Genomic DNA, 22094 nt, shown 5'->3' on the forward strand with positions numbered 1-22094 from the left:
AACCCTCTCCTGCTTTATTTCCTTGCCACTCCCCATTTCCACCTGTTTTGCTACTATACCTTATGTGATTCCAGCCCAGGTCTGGCAGGTAGGGCAACTTCTTCACCTGGATGATGCTGTCATAGAGGCTGGGCTGCAAACTCTGGGCTACCATGTTGGCAAGAATGACAGCCACCATCATGGGCAGGATGTGAGAGATCTGACCCGTCAGCTCGAAGCAGATGACAGCGGTGGAGACGGTGTGGCTCACTGCTCCTGTCAAAGCTGCTGCACCTTTCCCAGGTAGGAGGAGGAACAGGGAGAGAAGACAACTGTCATATAGAAACAGCATATCGTGTCAACCAGGAAAATTGCAACATTGGGACCGGGTGAGGAAAAAGGAAGACATGGAGGCTCACCAATGACAGCATATCCTCCAGGTAAGATTTGGTAGAGAATGTCGTCAAAGAGGATCCCATTGGGAAAAAGCGATGCCATGATTTCCCCAATGAGACGTCCAAATGCAGCACCTGAAAAATATCACTGACAGTTATGGAGTTAACATTTAAGGAACATCCAATCTGTGCTATGCAGCTGTGCTGGGCAATCACTTGGGTATTTTCTAACAGAAACAAAGATAAAACTTATATTAAAATAATACTGGTAATTAAGGAGTAGATCTCAGTTACAAAATACGGAAGTTCAACTCCAAGAGGAAAAAAGGGTACTAAGATTGGTAAATAGAGTTGACACCTCGTTCATTCACTTGGGCACACCAGGCACAGCAGTAGCTGTGACTCCCAGGCTGGGGGACATATTTTCAGACTGTGTCCATTGTCAGTCCAGATCACAGTTGTGGCCTTTTAGACTCACATTCTGTGAATGTCTAAACATTAGAATCACAACTTACAGAAAAATTTTTGTAAGAAGGGACTTCTGGAGAGCTTGTTCTACCCCTGCTCAGAAAAGGGCTGATTTAAAAGTGAGATGGAGTCACCTATATCTTGTTCAGACAGGTTTTACAAGTCTGCAAGGATCTTTTGGACTGCTGGACACAAAACGGCACAGTGTTCCAGAATTTTATCCAAAATGCTGAATGCATAGAAACAAACAATTTGCCTTGCTGTCTAGGTCTTTGTCTAATACAGCCTTGATGTTGGTTAGCCTTCATCACTGCAAGGGCATGGTACTGCCTCATGTTCAGTTGCTGCCTGCCAGAACTCAGGGGTCCTTAGAGCACCTTGTTTCATTTGAGAGTTGTGGGTACTGAATGCTGAACATCATGAGCTTGTATAGTTCACTCTAACACAGCCTTTCATTCTTAACATTAGCATCATATTCATTTTAATTTTTTTGTTGTGATTGGAATTAAAACCGGTTAAAAGTAGATAGGCTTTTTATGTTATCACATTTCAGTCAGAAGAAAGGAGTAAGTGGTAGATTACATTGTGGGTACTAGCTATGAGGTTATCTCTTCTGGTTGGCTTTCAAGGTTGAAAGGAGCAGCTATTATTAATTGTAGGATGGAACTTTCTCTGTAAGTGAAGAAGTATAGAGATTAGATGGCTCAGCATGTCTCCCCAGGTATGGCCTTCCTTATGTAAAAGGGTAGAGATTACCTACTTGGTATTTGGTTTCAGGGGGTTGAGGAAATGTCAAAAGCAGAAACCCAGAGGCTGGTTTATGGGTTGCTAATCAGGTTGTCATAGACATCAAGTGATGACTCCTCATATGCCAGATGAACCCTGCTGGGTGTGTAGGCAATGTCTCTCCTATTCTCTCCCCCTATCGGATGAATATGCTGCAAAACAAAATTGAAACTCACCTAATACGAAAACAGGCATGAAGCCTCCACAGGGGATTGGCATCGTGGTGGCAATGACAGCCATGCAGAACTAGAACAGAGGCAGAGGATGCAGTTGTTACTGAGCAGCAGTAGCATTTCCTGCTGCCCCACTCTGTGCCCAGCCTGGCTAAAGAGACCAGAAAGCTGCTGAAGTGTAGTACTGCTAACTGAACTCTGTCTTTGCAGTACCAAACCTGGCCAAACAAAGCTGAAAACTGACTATACTGCAATGGAGAATCAGGCCAGGCCTTTGCCCAGAGTCACAATAGCAGTTTCTTAGTTATGTGGTCTATCCCAATGCTGAATATATCCAGAAGAAAATCAAGAGCAGTTATCTAGCGAGTAGAGAAAGCCTTTGGTTGCTTCTAGTGACTGAGGGTACTGCTCCTCCAAAGGCAAACAGATGAACTCAGGACAGACACACCCTGTAGTCCACTCCTCTTTTCCACTTGTCTTCAAGTAAGCAAGACCTTTTCTGCTTGGTACACTGTAATAAGAATTACCACAGAAGGAGAACCCTTAACTACCAGTCAAAATTTTGATAGAGTGTTTTACTTTAGGTGGAAACAATTGTGTTATCAGCCATCTACTGAAATTTTCAACAGACATTGCAAAGGCCTTCTGCCCCTTTGCAATAAGTAAATAGTAAAAGACTTAGCACTATTCTGTGATATTTCTATCTATCTATCTGTCTTTTTTTTTTTTTTTTTTTTTTTTTTTTTCCTCTGTCCTATGTCAATTACACAGCTGATCCTTTTCTTGGAGGCTGAACAGTTGCAACTTCCACAGACCATGTCAGCTCAGAATTTTTAATCTGCTGTTGCTTTCTGGGAAGTGAGCAAAACTGTTTCCAGCTGCATTTCTTCATCAAGTTTGGATGGAATGCTAAGAAATCCTTAGCCTCACACATCCATAGATTGTGCTTGCATATTCCTATTTGTCCCCTATCTGAAGTCAGGAATATCAAATAGGCTGTATCAGACTTCATTTAGATCAAATGTAAATTATCTGAGAGCTTTTTAGTCAATTATTTATTTTGTTGATACTTGAGAAATCTTTCCTGATTTAGTTTTCCCTACCAGCTACTATATAGTGGATACCAAAGGTCATTCAGCAGGATGCATGAGGAGAGTGACCTAGGGAGCAGAAAAGGCTACTGTATTAAGGAAACTATTCCCTAATAATTTTGCTCATTTGAAGTGGACAAACATCACATCAGAAGATGTAGGAATCCATTGCAGCTCTAGTGCTTCTTTCATTACCCAGCAACTCCTCATTGGCACTTCACAAACTGCTTTACAAAAGGGCAGAACACCCAGTTTGAGTGGAGAAAAGTTATGGTGAGCTGGGCTTCCTACCTTTACGAGGAAGAAGAGCAGGATGGTGACAAAGACACTGACTTTAGGATGGATCCAGGCAGCAGATTTCCCTAGGATCTGGGTGTCCCCAGAGTGTTTGATCCAGGTATAGTTATCAAAGAGAGTGCTGATGGCTTCCCGTGGCATCAACTAAACAGCAAAAAAACAGGTATGAGTCACAAGGTCAGATGGAGTAAATATTCTATCTCTATTACAAGGAAGCAGAGGAGATTTTTACTGTGGGAATTCATGACTGTGAGACTTAATTCACATTTCTAATCTTCAGGAAGAGAGACAGATCTTTACACGAGCAGGTGAAGAGATAACTGCTTTAACACATAGGGTAACATTGAAAGCTAAGGAATCTCAGAAAACGGGAAGCTGGACAGGACAAACTCAGATCCGAACCAATGTGGTTAATCAAACGTTCTCCCTTTATTTGAGATAAAATGGTAGTTTATATAAACTTCTACATAGTTTACAGATTACAAAGGCACTCTGATTGGCAAGCTAACATTGTTTACCTTTTCTTTAAGGTGGCCAAACTTTTCACACTGCAGCTCTACTCTAATTCATGCTCGGATAGCTCATTACTTTGTAGTTACCTTAACAGAATTTCTGACTGCGCTACAACTGAATTCTCACTGCATCAAAGGCTTTGAGGCCCCATCAAGGCCGCTTATCAGGGCTTAGTCTGAGTGGGTAGCTCAGACCTCATTCCAAACATAAATCATGACCTCTCTCTCTCAGAAATTCTGTAACATAACATCTTCCTTATTATTTGCTTTGAAGAGTGGACCTTTTTCAAGTTTTCTATGAAGGAGGTAGAGAGATCATGCAGTGCTTCCTCAGTCCAAACTCCTCCTGTATGATTCTTCCCTTTTCCCTGACACAAGGTTATTGGGGCAGAGGATAAGGAGGTTCCAAAGAACTGCACAGAATTGGTAGCGCACTTTCCAGTCTCACCTCTCCTGCCATGAACTGCCCAAATCCATGAGGAAAGGTCACTGATGCTATACAGAAGGTTATAACCGCAGGGTATATCAGTCGGCTGTAAAGAAAGTTAGTTATTACAATATGGCCTCGCATTCTGTTCTTGTAGCACCTCCACTTCAGGATTAGGAATACTATTTATGGGGAGCTCTCTGTATTTGTATCCATTGTTTTGGATTGCTGTTACTGGCAGTTTAATGCCCTGCTCCACTGATCATCATAATTCATAGAGTTCACCTGTCAGCAAAACCTTTTTTCCATCAGAATTAGTATAATAGCAGGGATGGAGGAAGAGAGGGATGTACAACATGCACAAACTTGAATACATAGGAGGAATGTGTGTTTGCAGTGATGTGTTGACCTATTGTCAAAAGCCACTACTTTTCTCATTTGTCCTGATTTTGGCAGTCTTGCTTCTTCACCTCCCCATGCAATGTATCCTGTCTTAGTGGATTTAAATGTAGGGGTTTTTCATACATTTCTGCAGGCAGCCCCCTGGTGCATTGATTCTTATGGGGAAAACTGCTTCTCTTAGCACTGAATTGCTGACTATCACAATTTTGGGGAAGGTGTCCTTGGTAGCCAGTGGGTCTAGCAGTGCCAGACCAGTGGGACACAGCAGGACAGAGGCTGAAGCCATCTGTGTTTTCTTACTGCTGTGTCCAGTTCAGGGTGGGTGTCTGGGTAAACTGTGACACTTCACAAGACAACATGAGCCTAAACTACTTCCACATGCTGGACAAATCCTGTCATGTGTCCCTTGGCAAGTTACTGTTTCCTACAGGAAGTATTGGCTGAGATTTAGGAAGACAAAATATAACCTTTAATTTGATTCAGTCTAAGGACATAAAAAATTCTGAGAAATCAGTGAAAAGTAGGTTCCTATTTTTCAGGAACCTACTGCAATAGGTAAGTATTACCTACCTATAACTTCTGTATTAACTTGACGTGATAGCCCTGTTGCTGCTTGTGGGTAAGGCTACATGATGAAGAAAAACATTTTCCCTTCCACATAAGAAAGTAAGTTAATTTGAATTTCTGTTTATTTAGTGGTTTTCTTCTGGTCAGGCCTGCGACTGGATAAGAAATAAAGTCCTCCATGCCTCTCAACCTCAAAAATTCTCATAGTATCATATCTTTCTCTGTAAAGAGACTGAAGACATTTACAGCTAGCCACCATTTCTTGTCCAAGTTATGAACTTTGGATGTTAGAACTTTAGGAGAGAGGGGGAAACAGTATCTTCAAGTGTCCTGTAAAAACTTTATTGTCAAGACATTTATTTTGCATTTCTCTTCCATGTTCCATTTCACACCATTTGGTTACTATCAGTTTCAGCTTTTGGTTCATAAGAATGGAGCACATTCCTTACATTTTTGCCAACACTTTAATTAAAAACAAATATATGTTTTAAGAACTTAGTTCGATTTCAGCTGTATTTAGTTTTCCTGGAATATAAATAGTGTTGAATTTTTCAGAGATCCTAAAAACCCCAAACAAACCAGAAACAGCTTGATTTTAAAAGGTATGAGCATTGACTTTCTAATTAAAAATGTTTTCTGTCCAATGGCTAGTTTGCCTTATCCTCTTAACAAATATTGCAGAGTCTCCCTTCTAAATCAAGAAGCTATTTGAAATTATGGAGGCTGATCAAAAGGAAAATTCAGTGAAGGGAAAATTCTTTTGATATTTGCAGAGATCTTACTATCATACAGGAACAGTTTCTCATATTTTTACTATCTTACACATGAAATAGGTCTACTGTCTTGCAGAAAGCATTTGCTGCTATCCAATACCAGTAGGGTGTAAGAATCTGGTCCCTAAAGAGAGTATCTTCACAAGCACTCACTATTTGGTGAGAAACTGGCTCAGGGCTTTATGACGTCGGATGCCCAGGACCACCTGGCGATTGAGATAAACAAAAAAGGCTCCAAGGAATCCAGAACATATGCTAAAATGGAGAAAAAGAAATAAAATTATACCAAATAACAGATAATACACAAACCATCAAGGAAGAATGTTAGTTTAAGTGGTTTAATCTTCAGCTGCTCATGAAGTCTTTTGAATGTCACCTAAAGGGTTACTCCTACAGCAGCGCATTTGAAGATATTGACTCCCTGATGAAAGAGGAGAATTATCTTGGACCTCTGTCATGCACACTACCATTTTACCAATTTTCTCTTGCTGAGAGGGGAAAATATATAAAATAATTTATAAAAAGAGCTTGCTAGTTCTCTGCAGGGGCTCTTGAAGAGCAACCAGTCAAAAACCAGTATTGTCAGAACTTAAAACATCAGATTGGAACAGAAAATAGTAAAAATGAAGGCAGTTTTAAGTATGAGTCAGTAAAATTATACGCCTACAATAATTACTAATAGTGATAGGAACTCTTGTGCCTAAAGCAAAGTGTATCATCTCTATGATCCTAATCACTTAGGCTTATGCTCCTGATTTTAATAAAGTAAGGAAAAAAAGTGTAGTTGTCTAAGGATTTGTGTGATCCTTAGGCTCTGTAGCCTAATGAGACTCGGATAAATAGGACCTAATACTTGAATATGAAAAGAAAAGGAAGAGTGAAAAAAGACTGCATTTAGAATTGGTAAGGGGAAGCTTTATTTCAGGTAACAAGCAATAACCCAACATAATTCTGAGGATAAAAACTTAATATTTTTTATCATTTTCTAAAATTAATGTACTTTTGCTTTGTTATATGTTATGCACGCTTTTGCCAAATCTCATTCAATGAATTATTTAGTCTACTTAAAACATTGTACATCAAAAATAATCCTGCTTTGTCATTTAAAATTTCACAGGAATACATTTAAACTAAATATAAAGATTTTCACAGACAAACGTGTTCAATGAATTACTCTTCAGTATTTTAAGCTAGTACTGATTAAAACAGTGTTTAAAATAGACCTGTCCCTTAGGCAATATAATCCTAAAGAGTTCACAGTCAATTGAATTGTTCTATAATATTTTATATTAAAATATAGGTCTTTCCATTCATGTCTGTCATTTAATCTATAATCTGGAAGTGCTCCTTCTGTATAGATTATGGAAATTAACACTTGGTGACACAGAAAAACAAGATCTACCTGTTAATATTGCTTGTCGCACCTGAAGGTGAAGAAATATGTTGAGTAGAAAGAGAGTTAAACTTTGAGACTTAATGCTAAGAAAATTTGGAGCATTCCAAGTTGGAATCAGGACAAGCCTATCCAAGCCTTTGGGGTTGTTTTTTATTTTAAAGACCACACTGGACACCCAGGCATCTGAAAGCATTTTGCAGTGCCATATATTCCTTTCCCAGCCTATGTGCAATGCTGAGAAAAGCCAGCTCTGTCAACTCTGTCTGAAACATAGTGACAAGAAATTTTGCATTCTAACAACCAGCTGTAAGATCACAAGGATCTAAACCAGTAGATTCCTCCAAGTTCATTAGGCAAGTCTGTTTAAGGGGAAGAACAAAGTGAATACATGTTGCTAGCAAAAGCTCCTGTGTATTCACAGATTTTTCAATATATCTTATGTCTTCAAAAAACCCCACTTGATTTCATATTCAAGTAAATTAGTAGGAGAGCAGCCTATTAAAATAGGCTGGAAAACCTCAAATATATTTCTGGTCTTGCAAGAGAATATGTTCACAACACCAGCACAGGCATTTGTTCCTGCAGTGTATTCCTTTTGTTACTGCTCTGAAGTGATTTCCCTGGAGCCTCCCTCAAGCTCTAACCAGAGATTTTTCCCCACAGTAATTCAAAATTCATCTTTTCTCTAGTATTTCCTAATTTTCATTTGTCTTAAGTTTATTCTTTCATTTCCTCCAAATTAACCATTATTCTCACTGAATCCTATTACTGTTGGTTACCCTTGTCACTATGTCGGGTATACCAACCTCTCTCAAAGAGGATTACCAGTCTGAGTTTGTGAAAAGGAAACTTCAGGTTAAACTTGTGTTCCATCTTTGTCATGTGAAAAGGTCATGCTTGTTGGATCAGTTCATTAGGGGATAACGTCAAAACAATTTAAAGAGCCATTCTGTAAATCTATTCCCAGAATTTTGACCAAGTTAGACTTAATTTTTTTTTTTAACCTCCAAGCTTAATTTCTGACAAAGATATATGGAAAGGAAATAACAAACACCTTAACAATACTCATATTTCTTTCCTTAGCCATTGTGATACATGGGCACCATTTCTGAAGGAAGAATTCCAACAAATAGAGGACGTATTTGTAACAACCAAAGTGACTAAAAGTGATGTTTGGCAGAAGAATTCCTAACACAGATCGTATTATAACCTTTGTAGAGCAAGGTGTCAGTTTCCTGGGAACTTACCCTATTATAGCAAAGGCTGGCAGCTCTTGCAGATCAAAGGGGAAATCCATACGGAAGTTTGTTCTGAACAGGGCTGTGATGGTAACTGTAAGAGACGAAAGGTAGAGGAGAAAAGAAAATAATGAGGTGAGAAGTTAAATGCAATAAAAGCTAGTGGTAGGGACAAGGAAACTGGTTTATACCAACTCCTGTGTGGTTTCCTGACATTATATACATTATTACAGATTGGCATATTTCTTTTCTTTCTTCTCTTCTACCATCCATTCTCTATAAAAAGAAAGCTCTTCCTGGTATCCTTACTGGCCAAGAGGTCTCTTTGCTCAGGCAGGCAGTGCCTGCATATCTGAGGAAGTATCACTTCTCACAGTTGTGATTGCCTTCCAGAAACAAAATTCAGATCTTCACTGAAGTTGCAGCTTCAAAATTTTTGACTGGTACCAATACAATGAAAGGCTTAGAAATGAGAGATGGAAAAGATCAGCTCAGCCCCATCTTCTCCAGCTCACTCCTCCTGGTAGTGCTGCTCTGCTACAATGAAATGTTGGAACCTGAGCTGCTTTTGTCTGGAGGTGTGTTATTGTGTGGAAACAATACACATCAGTGTGCCAACAGGTGAAGGATGAGTCAGCAATTTAATACAGAGTGGAAGGGCAGCTGAATGAGGATGGATAAAAATCCCAACTTGCCCTGGATGAAGGAATTATTTGTTCAATCAGGAAATAAAAGAAGCAGTAAAAATCTAGCATATGATAACAGGAAGCATTAAATACTTGTAATTTGGTCAGACAGAACTAGGTTTAGAGTAATAATTTAATGAGGTCTCAGTGGGTTACATTACCTAAGATAGCTAAACCTAAAAACTGCATTCTACTATCCAAATTGGGAAGATCTTACTCCCTGTCTCTTCCCCCTGCTGGTTCCCTCCCAGCTGTACTATTGTTCTCCTCTCTCCTCGGGCCCACTCTGACACATCACAGCCTTCTCTGAGCTCCTTTGCCTCATTAAAACCTGCCAGAAAACGTCTGCTCTTTCCCTGGATTACTCCTTTGCCAGGGCAGTGAGTTGAATTGAGGGAAACAGCAAACACAGAGATGGCACCAGGGAGGGTTAAAAGAACAGTCAGGCATGGAAGATGGTGAAAAGCAGGGTGTCCTCTTTTGTGTTAGATCAGCCCAAGAAAGGGATCATCTCAAGTCAGTTTTAGGAAGCAGATTGTCCAAGCCACTAAATGGCAGAGCATTAGAAAGTATAGTAAAGTCATTTTCAAAGAGCTTTGGTGCAGGGTGGCAAAAATGATCATAGGAAAGGAAAACAGGCACAGCATTTAGTCTGGGTCGTTCTTGGTTCTCTACTCCCACATGAGAGAAAGAGATTTCCACAGAGAGATTCATGCCACCTGTTTACATCCTCTTTCCTGAACCATCCTGAAATGGAATATTTAAGCCCTTTTCTCTCCATTGGCTACCAAATGTACTACTTTAGAGTACCTGTCCAATTCTTATAAGACTAGAAATAAAAAGGAATGGGAAAGTAGTTAATGTGAAAGTCTACTTAAAAATAGGTTTGAACTTTAAGATAACACTGAGCCATGTGTAGAAGAAGCAGGAGGAAGGCAAGGCATGAAATCCTATGGCAAGTAAGATGAAAGCTGGGGACATGGTAAAACAGAAATCCTGCAAATTGCAGAACTCCAGCCTTCCATGACTGGCAAAGAGGGGCTCAAGCTGCATCAGCCAGCCAGAGTGGTTGGCAAAAAAAAAGATGTTATTTGGAAGGTACAGATAATGGTGTAAAGCCAGCCAACAAAGCCATGAGCATCAAGACACCAGCAAAGATTCTGTGGGTCTAAGAAATAAAAGAATTTTGGTGAGATGCTACACAACTTATTTGCATCTATCATTCTGGTGTGATCATTTCTCTACCCGCTTCTTCCTGGTAGCAGGCATAATAGAAAAACCTTGCATGAACAGAGACTGGAAAGACTGGGTGTGTAACTTTTGAAGGGAAATAAATGAGCAGGAAAAGACATGAAAGACAAGTTAGAGCGGATATGATAAAAGATCATAAAATAATGAATTACTTAGCTAGAGAGAAGTTCCTAGTTCCTTAATACAAGGACAAGGAGACTGACAACACAATGAAAATACAGAACTGTGAAAATGAATGATTTTTCAGAGCCAGTTGAATCATGGAACTTTTTAACCTAGACAGTCAATGAAGAAGAACTTAAGGAGCTATTAATATGGGTATTAAAGCTGTCTGGATGATTTTGAAGAAGGGGCAGGAATCAAGATGTTTTAGGATTAAGCTAATTTCTAGTGATTTGAAATTAAACTAATTTCTAGTGATTTCCAATTATTTGAAAGACCAAGAAGGGAGTCAGAAAAGACAAAGTGAAGGACAGGAAATTATGTCCTGTTATCTGTCTTTGAGTTTCTTATATTCTTCTCTGGAAAGAACAGAAAGATATGAGTTTTGGGGTTTTTGTGACAGACCCAACGGTTAAATGCCCCTCACTTTTAGGCAGTGATACACAAAGAAACATGGAGTGACTTTCTACATTCAAGTAGAAAGTATATTCATTTTCTATATTCCAGAGAATATTCAAATCCCAAAAAAATACAGCACTCTGAAGTCAAGAGAGACATGTTATAGCAGTTATAAGTAAGTAAACTGCCCACATGGAGCTCAGTAAAATAGATGTAATTGTAAGAATAAAAGATAAAGGTATTATAAGGAATAAGTTTACATAGAAATGGCAGCCTTCTGCACCAAAACTCTATTCCCATAGTGGCTGAGATGCTCTCCTGAACAAGCCTCACTTGTGCAATTTCTGTCTGCAGCAAATGGCACTCTCATGCTTTTCAGTTACTTGAGACACTTTGTTTTCTCAGGACCTTCAGTCATATCCTACCAATACTGTATTCTCTTAATAATTCAATCATATCAATTTTCTTGACTATCCATTTTTAGTCAAGAGGTGACCAAAGCAGGCCGTGAGTTTTCCATCAAGGATTACATCCTCTGTGATGGGATATCTCTGTATTGCAGCCTGAGTAGAGGCAAAAAAATCCCACCCCAAGGCGTCTTTTGCTTGCTGAGGACTCAGATTCTGTAATTTATCAGTTAGATGCATCCCAGCTCTCTTAGGAATAGATTGAGATAGACAGCTGACAAGATGGCAAGACACTTTCCTTTCTCCTTCCTTCTGTGCTGCTGAAAGTCATGTGTTTCAAACATCATAAAAACGTTGTGGTTTGGAGAAAGATGGAAAACAATGCATGAACAGAGCAACTTCTGTGCAAAGAGAGCAGGAATGGCTCTTGGCTTACCTGCATCCTTGTTCCAGACAGCCAAGACTCGGAACACAAAGGCACTAAAGGTGGCTGCAAAGAAGCCTCTCCAATAATTGCGTACGGCAAAGTAAGTGGAGGTGACCTCGATGCTGAAAAGAACCCCTAGAAAGAGTTAGAAAGGGAGCAAAGTTAAAATAACAAGTGTCGTGTGAGGAGAATGAGAGAGGATTCTAAATACCTTCCTAGAGCAGTGGTCTCCACACTTCTTTGATCAGGTTTTTGAGCATGTATTTTCCCCCATATGTGTATTTATTTAAAAATAATGTGCATGTACTACTGTACTAAAATATTGTGTACAATATCAAACATGCACAAAAATAAAAAATAGACAAGGATGAGATAAAGATGAAATAAACATAATTTTAAAAAGAATTAGTTTTATTTATTAATGGAACTAAAAAATTTGTTCTCACTAAAATACTAATATTCTTTCTTTTTAAAAAAAATCTGTGTTTTAACACTTTGTGACCCAGAGATTCAAAGGTCTGCTTCCATAGTCAATTATTTTGATACTTGGTCTAAAAAGAATATCTCACAAAGACACAGAGATCCAAATGCAAGAAATGTATCATTGGCTGTGCTGGCTAAATCATGATACTATTTTTTCAATCACACCCACCACGTATGCAAAGATTTAAAAAAAAAAATTTGGATAGTAAATTTTCATCCTCTTTGATGTCAATCAGTTGTTTTTGCAAGACAATCAGAAGATATTGAATTTTGATATTTTTGAAAAGTGGGTTCAAAATTCACTGAAAATCATAATCTTGAAGATTTTTTAAAAGGTAGACATTTCTGGGTTTTATAGTTTTCTAGTTCTGTTTTCAAGTTTTTTGAGTATCTATATAATGATAGTTTTTATAGCTAAGACACATTGTATTTGGCAACAGATTCACAAAACCTCCACAAGTTTCTTTTGAAAAGCAGTTTCTCACCCACTGTTAGAACATCACTTTCACCTTGAAGTACATTAAGTATGTTTACATTTTCAAAAATAACTGCTGGGTTGCAGTCTACTGACAGATACTTGTCATCACAGAAAGTATCAGCAAACTCAGAACACTTGTCTTTTTGTAAAAGAAAAAGGTGCAACTGGACTTTAAATTCTATTCTTCTTTAAAGTTGTTATCAAATAACCAGCAAATGCCTGTTATTTTCAGGATTTTCATGGTCATTTCCCATCTTGTTATGAAGTATTGTAAGGATTCTACTCTTTCAGGGTCTTGTTTTTATTAAATGAACCACATCAACAACATCCTGTAGCACTTTGTGCATTTCTGGCTCCCATTTCTTTGCTGCAATAGGTCATCTGTGAACACTGCAGTGCATGAATTCCAGGTGTAGTGGTGTCTAGGTAACCTTACCCCCCAGTTCTTCTCTTACTCTGCTAGACCAGTTGTTACACATGCAGAGGTCTTCCAGAAAACATTTTTATTAAAGAAGTAATTTAATATTACTTCTGTGGTAGATATTCCTTTCAGTGTCTCACAGAAAGAAGTTCTGCTTTTCACCGTTGAAACAGAATCTGGAAAATACCATCATCTGAGGCATTTTAGAAACATCTGTACTCTAATCCAGCTGCACAGGAAGCATCTACTGTGTAATTTGTACAGACTCTTGTTTCTTCAAACCTTAAGCAATGTCTGCTATGCATCTTTCAGCAGTGTTTACTGATGAAGGAACACATTTTAGTTTGCTGCTCTATTGCTTTCTGTGCACTATCCCAGCCATTTTTACATTTTATGGCAGGAAGAACAAGTGTTTCCCCTGTGGTATGTGGCATTTTCTCTTTTGCTGTGAAGCAAGAGACCTCAAAGGAGACTTCTACACATTTGTCATTAGGTTCAGTGAAATTTTGTGAAGTTTTGGATTGAATGTCACTGAAATATTGGATTGAATGTCACACAGTTTGAAACATCACTGAAAAAATTGTAGAGGTTTGTCTTCATGTTCTGATGCCTAGTTTTTAAATGTCTTACTAATTCTGATGGCTTCATACCCTCGTTAGTTAACTTCTCAAAGCACAATACACACACAGGGTAAAGTTCATCCTTAATGATAGCAGATGTAAATTCATATTTAAAATAACCTTTGATAATTTTAATCTTCTTTTATCTGCCTTCCTCTCAGATCTGATTAGCTGGCCATTGTTTGTACCTCATAATGGGACTGAAAAGGGCTTGTGCTAGAAGTGTCAGCTCTGCCATTTCTTGTCATTTCTCTGTGCTCACGTTATTAGTATTATCTTCAATCCATAGCCTCTTTGTGAGGATTAATTTCGTTAGCACTAGGTAACATAATCCATAAATCCACTTAATCCAGTGGGGGCACACATTGATATCAATTCATTGCAGTATGCTGAAAGAGAATAAATTACTGAAGGCACCATGGTCAACCCCCCATGTTGGGAGCAACCCTACACCTCATGCACTATATGTGACAAGTGGCCATGTGACATAGTAGGGCACCACTGCCAATACAAATACTTAATATTAGCAAAGTTTAATCTATTTACTTTTTTATATTAAAAAATAGGAATTCTGGTATTTCCTTCCCACACCCAGCAGATCACCTTGTGCAGCCCCTGGGGTATGCACATCCCAATTTGGAGACCACTGCTCTAGAGAGGCTTCTCCTCTTGCCTCCAGAAACTGTGGAAAACAGACTATCAGAGATGCTGAGGAGGAGAGGAGAAGAGGACTAGGTGGGAGACGATTTAGGTACCTGAGGAAAAGGAAACAGAACAGCCACTTGCCTCCAAGTGGTGTCCCAAAGCAGCAGCCAACACCCACAGCACACCCCACAGTCAGGACATCCGTGTAATAATAGGGCTGCTACTGGTGAAAGAGACAAAGAGAGACAGACAAACAGCAGAAAGAAGGAAAGAAAACAGAGAGTGAGTAACAAAATTGGCAGGTATCACTTCATGATGTCACCCAGCTCTGTTGCCAGTCTCAGAGTTACAGCTATGTTTATCTTGCTGCTCCCTTCTGGATGGCTTCAAAACATTGAAAAGGCAAGACCTGGCACAGGACAGGTATATACCTGGAATCACATATTCCAGAAACATGAAGAAGGCAGCACCTCATTTTCCTTTGAAACATACACATTTCTGTCACTGTGGAAGAAATGTCTCATGGAAAATCCTCCAGAGGGTGAAGGAAGCAATAGTAGGTTTCACTCCATCTCTTTTACTTTGGCAGGGAATCTCAGGACGCACATGTGGCACAGAATGCCTCAAAAAACCTACCCTGTGACTCAGTGTGCACAAGGCACACACATGTCCAGAGCAGAGCATGGACTGATGCTGAAGGTTCTTCTATGCTGGGTGAGTGAGTGGGTGATAGATCACCCAGAAAAGCATTGTGCTGTCCTGGTAAAAATGGTCATAATAATAAAAAAAGTAATTGGAAGGTATAAAAGGGAGAGTCTTTCTAAGAGACTGGGTACCATTTGCTTGTCAAGGGCTAAACTGGCTTTTCAAATCCATCCTCCTTAATACACAGGGTGGTATTTACCTGCAACAACACCAAGAAGTTACACACCAGGGCAATATGAAATCAAACTGCAAGCTATATCCTGGACCAAGGTCAGCTGAAGATTACATGACTCCCAGGTAGTAGAAATCACATTTCATAATTTGGTGTGAATCCAAAAGAGGAACTAGGGCTACAGAAACTCTGATAACTTTCTCTTTGTTCCCATACTACAGTGGTATCAGAGATTCACAGCAAGTTTTAGTCCTGTGTTTCTGAATGCTTCTCTAGCTCTCTGTTCAGAACTGGGCTAACTGGGATACATCTGTTAGATCTAGGGTAATAGGATCAAGATGCTCAGGATCAGGCTGCTAAGGCAGCCCTGAACACCTTCAAGGGCAGTGATTCCCCAGCATCTCTTGTCACCTGTGCCACCCTGAACTGCTTTTGGGACAAGGGGAGAAATTCTTTTCATGTGCAGATAGAATTTCCTTTCTTGCCAGTTGTGCCTGCTGTCTCTTTGTCCTTTCACTGTCCTCTGAGAAGACTTTGGCTGTTTTGTCTGACATCTCCTTTATCTACCAAAGGCAGCACTGAGATCAGTCCCTGTTTAGCCTTCTGTTTTCTTTTCTAGCATCTCCCAGTCATCTATGTATGGTGCATCCTGGAGTCTCTGAGATTATGTTTATTCCAGCTACAAAGAAAAAAACAAGAAATATAGACTTCCACAGAGATTTTGTAAAATTTTGAGGTTTTTTCTTTATTTTTTTTACAATTAAGACAGATACTATTCTCCTGTATACTTCCAATGGCTCCACCTGACTCTGATCTGATCCTTGGTTCTGAAACTGCTTTCTCTCAAGGCTTTTGGCAGACTGACAAATTTTGCCTTGAAGCTTCAGGCTTCAGCTCAGGCTGTCTACATCTTGCTAGACTGCCCACATATGCACAGTTCTCAGCCTCTCTCTTGCTTAGCCTGATTTTCTTTCTGGCATCTTTTCTCAAGTTATCAACTGAAGAACCTCTAATCTGTAGCTGACAAACTATGTTCCTTCCTTGATTTTTTTTTTTTTTTAATAGCCAACCAGAGTAAAGATCAGTATTACTGCTGATGCAAGGCCATATTGCATTTGTCAGCTAACTCATTAATTTGAAGACTAACAGGAAAGTAGTGCATGGAAGAACTAAAGCCATCTTAGAAAACACCATAGCATTTAAAAATTCCTTACACTTCTGGGCACAATAACCATGCAAAGAGGTTCAGGGCAGCACATGGGGAGAGGGGGAATTGAAATGAAAGACCAGTTATTTATTAATATGTTTCCACTGCTTTAGAAAGAAGTTATCATGTGCCTCTGTTTAAAGAAATTCAGTGAATCAGAAGAGTAGTACAAATGCATGGGGGAGACATAAATTTCCAAATTTCTCCTCCAAGTGGGATCATGGAAAGTTGGGAAGGGACCCCTGGAGTTGTCTCCCTGATCAAAGAGCAATTAGTTCTGTTAATTCCAAGGCTAGGTCAGATTCTTCTCCAGGTGAGTCTTGCACATTTCCAAGGATGGAATTTCCCTGGACACTCTGAATACCTATGCAAGTGCTGGACCACCTTTGGGAGAGAAGAACATAATTTTCTTTAACAGGGTAAAAATTTCCCTCATTGAAAGTTGTGCCTATTGCCTCTTGCAAAGTTTGTTTGTTTGTTTGTTTGTTTGTTTGTTTTTACTTCTGTTCTCTACTTGATCATTACTGACTTTCTGGATAGCCCTTGGTACTCTTCAGGTGGAACAACGTTCATGGCTGGCAGAGCTGCATCATTACAAATCAGCACTTAAATAGGTGTCAGTTTTCCTGTAACCTTCCCTTCCTTTCACTGCCACCAGTTACATGTGAAAAGAAAGAGCTCGTGTTGCTGAAGTGGAAAGGTGTCTGTGGTGAACCTTTCATGAGAGCAGGAGGTGTCACAGCAAGAGATCAAAGAAACTGTACATTAAATATCACATATAGGAAGACACTTGCCTCCAAGAGGAGCCTTGAAGCAACATCCGACTCCAACTGCGCAAGCGGGCACCAGGAGGTCGAGCTGCCTATGCACATTCTGGAACAGGGAGTGCAGCCAGAGACGGGCATGCTGGGGTTAGAGGGAGCAAAGCCACGGGGTTAGGACCCAGAACAATGAAAATAAGCAACAGCCAGCAGCACAGTCAGCCATGGCTATTACAAATAGCAGGCTCTACACACTTTAGTGCAATCTTTAGTACTGTCAGCTGGTGTCCAGCAGTGACATCTGCTCCTTGTGCACAGACAGGATCTACTGAAGGAGAGCAGCACCTCCAGTTGTATGACACAGTCATTTTCTGCTAAGAGCCTGCACATAAAGGAGTTCCTACATTTATCTATATGTGCAGTTAATAGATTTTTTTATACAACCAGTCAATATGATGATCAGCCTGCAGAGGCTGTTCGGCGATAGCAAAAGCATACAGACAGTGTCAGTGTCTATAATTAGCAATGCTGTATAAATTTGGCTTAAAGACAAATTGATCTTTGTCTGCAGCTACGTTTTATACAGTCAATGATCACAGTGCAAAGGCATCAATCACAAGATTGAAAACTTGTCAAACACATACTCCTAACCAGTCTCTGTGTAACTTCTGGGCAACATTGGTGGTCCTGCATAGTTATTTGGACTGCATGCCTGGCCTTGCACTACTTTAGTTCAGCCTGTGTTTTGCTGCTCTATAGCAGTACAGTAAACATCAATCTATGTGTTTCCTCTGTGTTCCATGGCCTGCCCATTCTATCCTGGGTGTCTCAGGAGCTCAGCCTGTGGAAGAACTCTGTGCAGAGATATGTGCCTTACCTCATACACCCCACAGAAGATCGACATGAACTTGCTGAGTACCACAGCACAGATACTGGCAATATGCACAAAAGGACCCTGTAAGAGAAGAGGAGAAAATCAGAGAGGGTTGCCCTCTGGTTACTGACAACCATTTAGCCACTGCAGGCCTTATAACTTCTCTGCCATCTCAGCCAGTAATAGAACCATTGAGGTTGGAAATGACCTCTGAGATCATTGAATCAAACCTTTATTGCAGCATCACTGTGTTCACTGTTAAAACATGTCCCCAAGTGCCACAGCCACACACCTTTTGAACTCTTCCAGGGATACTGATTCCACCACTTGCCTTTTCAATGCCTGACCACCATCTCATTGAAGAAATTTTTCCTACTATCCAATCTAAACCTTGCCTGGTGCAACTTGAAGCCATTTCCTCTTGTCTTGTCACTGGTCACCTGGGAGAATTGACAGGTTCCCACCTGGCTACAACCTCCTGTCATGGAGTTACAGAGTGTGAGAAGGTCTCCCCTGAGCCTTTTTTCCTCCAGATAAGGCCCTCAGCCACTCCTCATAAGATTTGTGCCTTAGACGCTCCAATCTTCCTCAGTTCTACTATCTCCATTTAATTTTTTTCCCTCTCAAAGACTACCTGACCAGAGTTTTGTGTTTCCTATATCATGTCTTTGAAAGTGGAAGGTAAATGGCCAGTGAAAGATAGGTGCTGCTGGAAAGAGCAGAGCTTTGAGAAGAGGAATGGTGGTGAAAGAAAGAAAAGTTGTCTTTTACAGACAACTGCCACCTTCCAGACCCTGGTCACCACTGCACACAGAATCAGCAATATTTACCTCTTTCCCCACAGGCATGCCACTTCCCAGCCCAGCTGTGAGGGCCACAACTTTGGCCACAAAAGCTTTGAGAGTGAGATACTCCTTGAGGACCACTCCCCTCATAATGGTCTTGAGCTCTGGGATTCCAGACCCTGAAAACAACAGCAGAGCCGGGGATGAACAAAACCCGCGGGTGAACGGAACAAGAAAAACGAGACAGACAGAAACAGATGCTGCCCTGCCTTCTGCCCTCACCGACAGCCTGTGGAGAGACGAAGTGGCAGAAACTGGCCGCAAACAGAATGAGGCCGAGTGGGACCGCCACCCACACGGCGTACTGCAGGGGGACATTGGGGTGCAGCGCTCCGTAGATCCACTTGTAGGCTGCAACACACAAACACAGAACCCGTCAGTAACCACAACTGCTCCAACAGGCTGGTAGACATCAGACAATCACACGCTTGCTAAACGTGCCCATGCTAAATCTCCTTCTGAAATGGTGCCCTCATGCTCCTTTTCTAAGACAAGCCTTGTTTTGAGTGCGAGCTCCCCAATAAAGCAGGCGTTCTTCAGGGATGGATAGAAGACACTATTGATACCTGTGCATAAGTGTGGCATAAAAAGAGGTCCTCACATGCAGCTGTGAGGACAAATCACTGTGTCCTCATTTGGCAGTCTGAGGGTCTTGTGTGGGTTCTGAAGGACAATAAAGTGGTCCACCAATGGCTCCTTCATAAAAACCTAGTTTAAAAGTTCTGATTGTGATTTCCCTTCTAGAGCAGCAGAACGGAAGCTGTACCAGCAGCTATTAGAACAGCAGTGGCACCATTGCTCAGCCAGGTACAACAACATGAGCTGCCAAGAATCCAAAATGAACTGCAGCTCCTCTGCAACTGCATCTTCTCTGCCTGAGCTGGCTCCCCACACAGCCCCAGTAGAGGCTGAGACTTGGCAGGGGAAAAGGAAAAAGAACCCCAAAGGACTCAGCTGCAGGGAGTATAATGGATAGGAACCCTCAGAGTAAATTATACCAGTCACCTGGTAGATGGGGAAGCTCTGGAGGGAGGAACACTGGGCTGAAGGAATGTTGGGAGCTTTGAGGATTTGCAGCAGCCAAGAAGAAAAGATTGGTCTATGTGTGTGCCAGTCAGGACTGGGACATGAGAGTAAGGACAAAGGAACAGTTAGCAGGATATGGCAGTGGGTGGGTATGGCAGTATGTGCACACTGAGATGGGGTCTGAAAGATCTTGTAACTTTTGTAGCTGGCAAAGGGAGACAGAGCACAGGAAAAATGCAGAGAAAGGATATAAGACAGGGAATGGAAGATCTTTGTGAAAAGGGCAAAAAGAGAGGGCACTATATGCCCAGATGGCAAAAGAATTCAGGGCACTGTATAAGTAACAACTGGAAAGAACCAAAATGAGGTAAAAAAGCAGAATCAGTGCCAGGAGGGCATCTAAGAGCCCCTTTCCCCCATCGCCCATGTTCTTAATATTCTTGGGGAGAAAGGGAAGTTGTATAACAGGAAAGGCCACAATACCATTTCCCTGTGCTCCTGCATATTCAAGGGAGTAGAAAGAAAAGGGATTAAAAATAATTGTTTGTCTCTGACTCATCATACACATATCCCTTGTTTCTGTCCACTTACTTCCAAAATTTCCCTTGTCATCCCTTTAAAGAACCTCTCCCCAGCCAACCTTTACTACACTGCCAGAACTTCAAACTTCCCAAGCAGCAAGGGCTGAGGATGGGACAATGATGTTAAAGGAGGAGCGACACTTTTCACTGGGCTTTGTAAAACATTCACATCATTTACTGGCTGCTTTTGCAACACCTGAATGGGACCCACCCTGTACGGTCTTTGCACTGGCATAATCCACTCCCCAGCTCACCAACGCCATGACCAGACCCAACAGAACCAAGAAAATCCAGTCCTCTCCAAGCTTCTTGGTAACATATTTCTGGATGCGTTTAGCACAGTCTGTGGAGGAAAGAGTGAACCAGAAAAACGAAGTGAACATAGATGAAACTGTGTCTGTCTCTCCTGTGCTGAGAGCTGACTAAAACAAGGATTTATTTGGAGGCATCATGAGCTTCATGGTGAAGGACTGATACCCATCCCTCTCTCACACAGTTCTGTAACATCTTATACAGTTTAAAAAGCATTGAAAAAGGGATAGGGGTGTACAGGACACACAGGGTGGAATTTAACATCTTGCACACTAACAGCAAAAGTCTGATACAAGGAGGTCCTTTTCCTCCCATTGGGATTGTTTTTTATTCCAAACATATCTTTTCTCTTTCGAGGATGAAAGCTCATATAGAAAAGGTTTTTCAACCCAATGAGATTTGACTCCTTTTCCTTCCCCATCTGCTTCTCCCCAGTCACAATTGCTTAAATCCCATCTCTCTTGCTGGCCTACCCAATATCTGGTAATAGGGAATGAACCATGAATTGTCCCTACCTTGACATTTGGAATAGTGCTCTTCTTTGATCTGTACTTGACTGTCACGTTTCAGGGGCTGTCCATTGTTCCTTTGGGCCTGTTTCTTCAGTAGTTTTGCTGCTTCCTTGTCTGAAATGTTATCTGTTATCCGGTCTGTGTATCGGCCATAAAGCTAGAGGAGCAGAAAACAAGAGGGATCACAAGGAAAAGGTAAGGCAAATGTTCCTTCACGAATAGCAATAACGATGACAAGGCAGATCTATCAACAGTCTGAGGTACAGACCCAAATGTACCAAGCAGGGAGACTGAGACACAGAAACTCTCAGACAGATTCAGCTCATTTATTTTTATTTCTTTTTCTTTCTAGTTATTTCTTTCCAATCTCTCCAAAACCTTTTCACCTCCTTTTTGGGAGTACAAGATATGATCACAGAATATTTGTTATTTTCTAATGTCCTGGGGGAAAAATGGCTGAGAGATTGAACATTAAGAAACAGCATTTGAGCATTAAGAGACAGCTTTCTGGAGGTACAAAAGAAGGTCAAAGTAGTTCACACGAGGCCGCCATCCTCAGGGCTGTCTCATAGATTTCAGCAGCACCGTAAAACATCTCTGAAGGTTTTGAGAGGCA

The 22094-nt window shown here is 40.7% G+C and overlaps 1 protein-coding gene and 1 long non-coding RNA gene across 4 annotated transcripts in view; one reads left to right on the forward strand and one right to left on the reverse strand.

Moving 5' to 3' along the window:
- The window catches only part of CLCN1 (chloride voltage-gated channel 1), a 58042-nt gene that overhangs the window by 8917 nt on the left and 27031 nt on the right, over window positions 1–22094 (reverse strand). For 2 of the 3 annotated variants that reach the window (XM_030267524.4, XM_030267516.4), the window contains exons 2-15: window positions 21482–21635; window positions 20866–20997; window positions 19270–19398; window positions 19033–19166; window positions 18206–18283; window positions 14625–14703; window positions 11846–11971; window positions 8514–8598; window positions 6024–6125; window positions 4150–4234; window positions 3184–3333; window positions 1805–1874; window positions 399–509; window positions 60–273 (exon numbers count right to left, since the gene is read on the reverse strand). In XM_030267524.4, the coding sequence (XP_030123384.4) occupies window positions 60–273; window positions 399–509; window positions 1805–1874; window positions 3184–3333; window positions 4150–4234; window positions 6024–6125; window positions 8514–8598; window positions 11846–11971; window positions 14625–14703; window positions 18206–18283; window positions 19033–19166; window positions 19270–19398; window positions 20866–20997; window positions 21482–21635 (1649 nt within the window). Of the gene's footprint in view, window positions 1–59; window positions 274–398; window positions 510–1804; window positions 1875–3183; window positions 3334–4149; window positions 4235–6023; window positions 6126–8513; window positions 8599–11845; window positions 11972–14624; window positions 14704–18205; window positions 18284–19032; window positions 19399–20865; window positions 20998–21481; window positions 21636–22094 lie in introns of all 3 variants that reach the window. The other variant, XM_072925993.1, reaches the window with a different exon arrangement.
- On the forward strand, window positions 258–19758 carry LOC140683532 (uncharacterized). Its single transcript, XR_012054708.1, has 3 exons — window positions 258–419; window positions 15073–15197; window positions 19047–19758. It is a non-coding gene; the product is annotated as an uncharacterized lncRNA (long non-coding RNA).

This window comes from Taeniopygia guttata, chromosome 1 (genome assembly GCF_048771995.1).
Source record: "Taeniopygia guttata chromosome 1, bTaeGut7.mat, whole genome shotgun sequence".
NCBI classification, from domain to species: Eukaryota; Metazoa; Chordata; class Aves; order Passeriformes; family Estrildidae; genus Taeniopygia; species Taeniopygia guttata.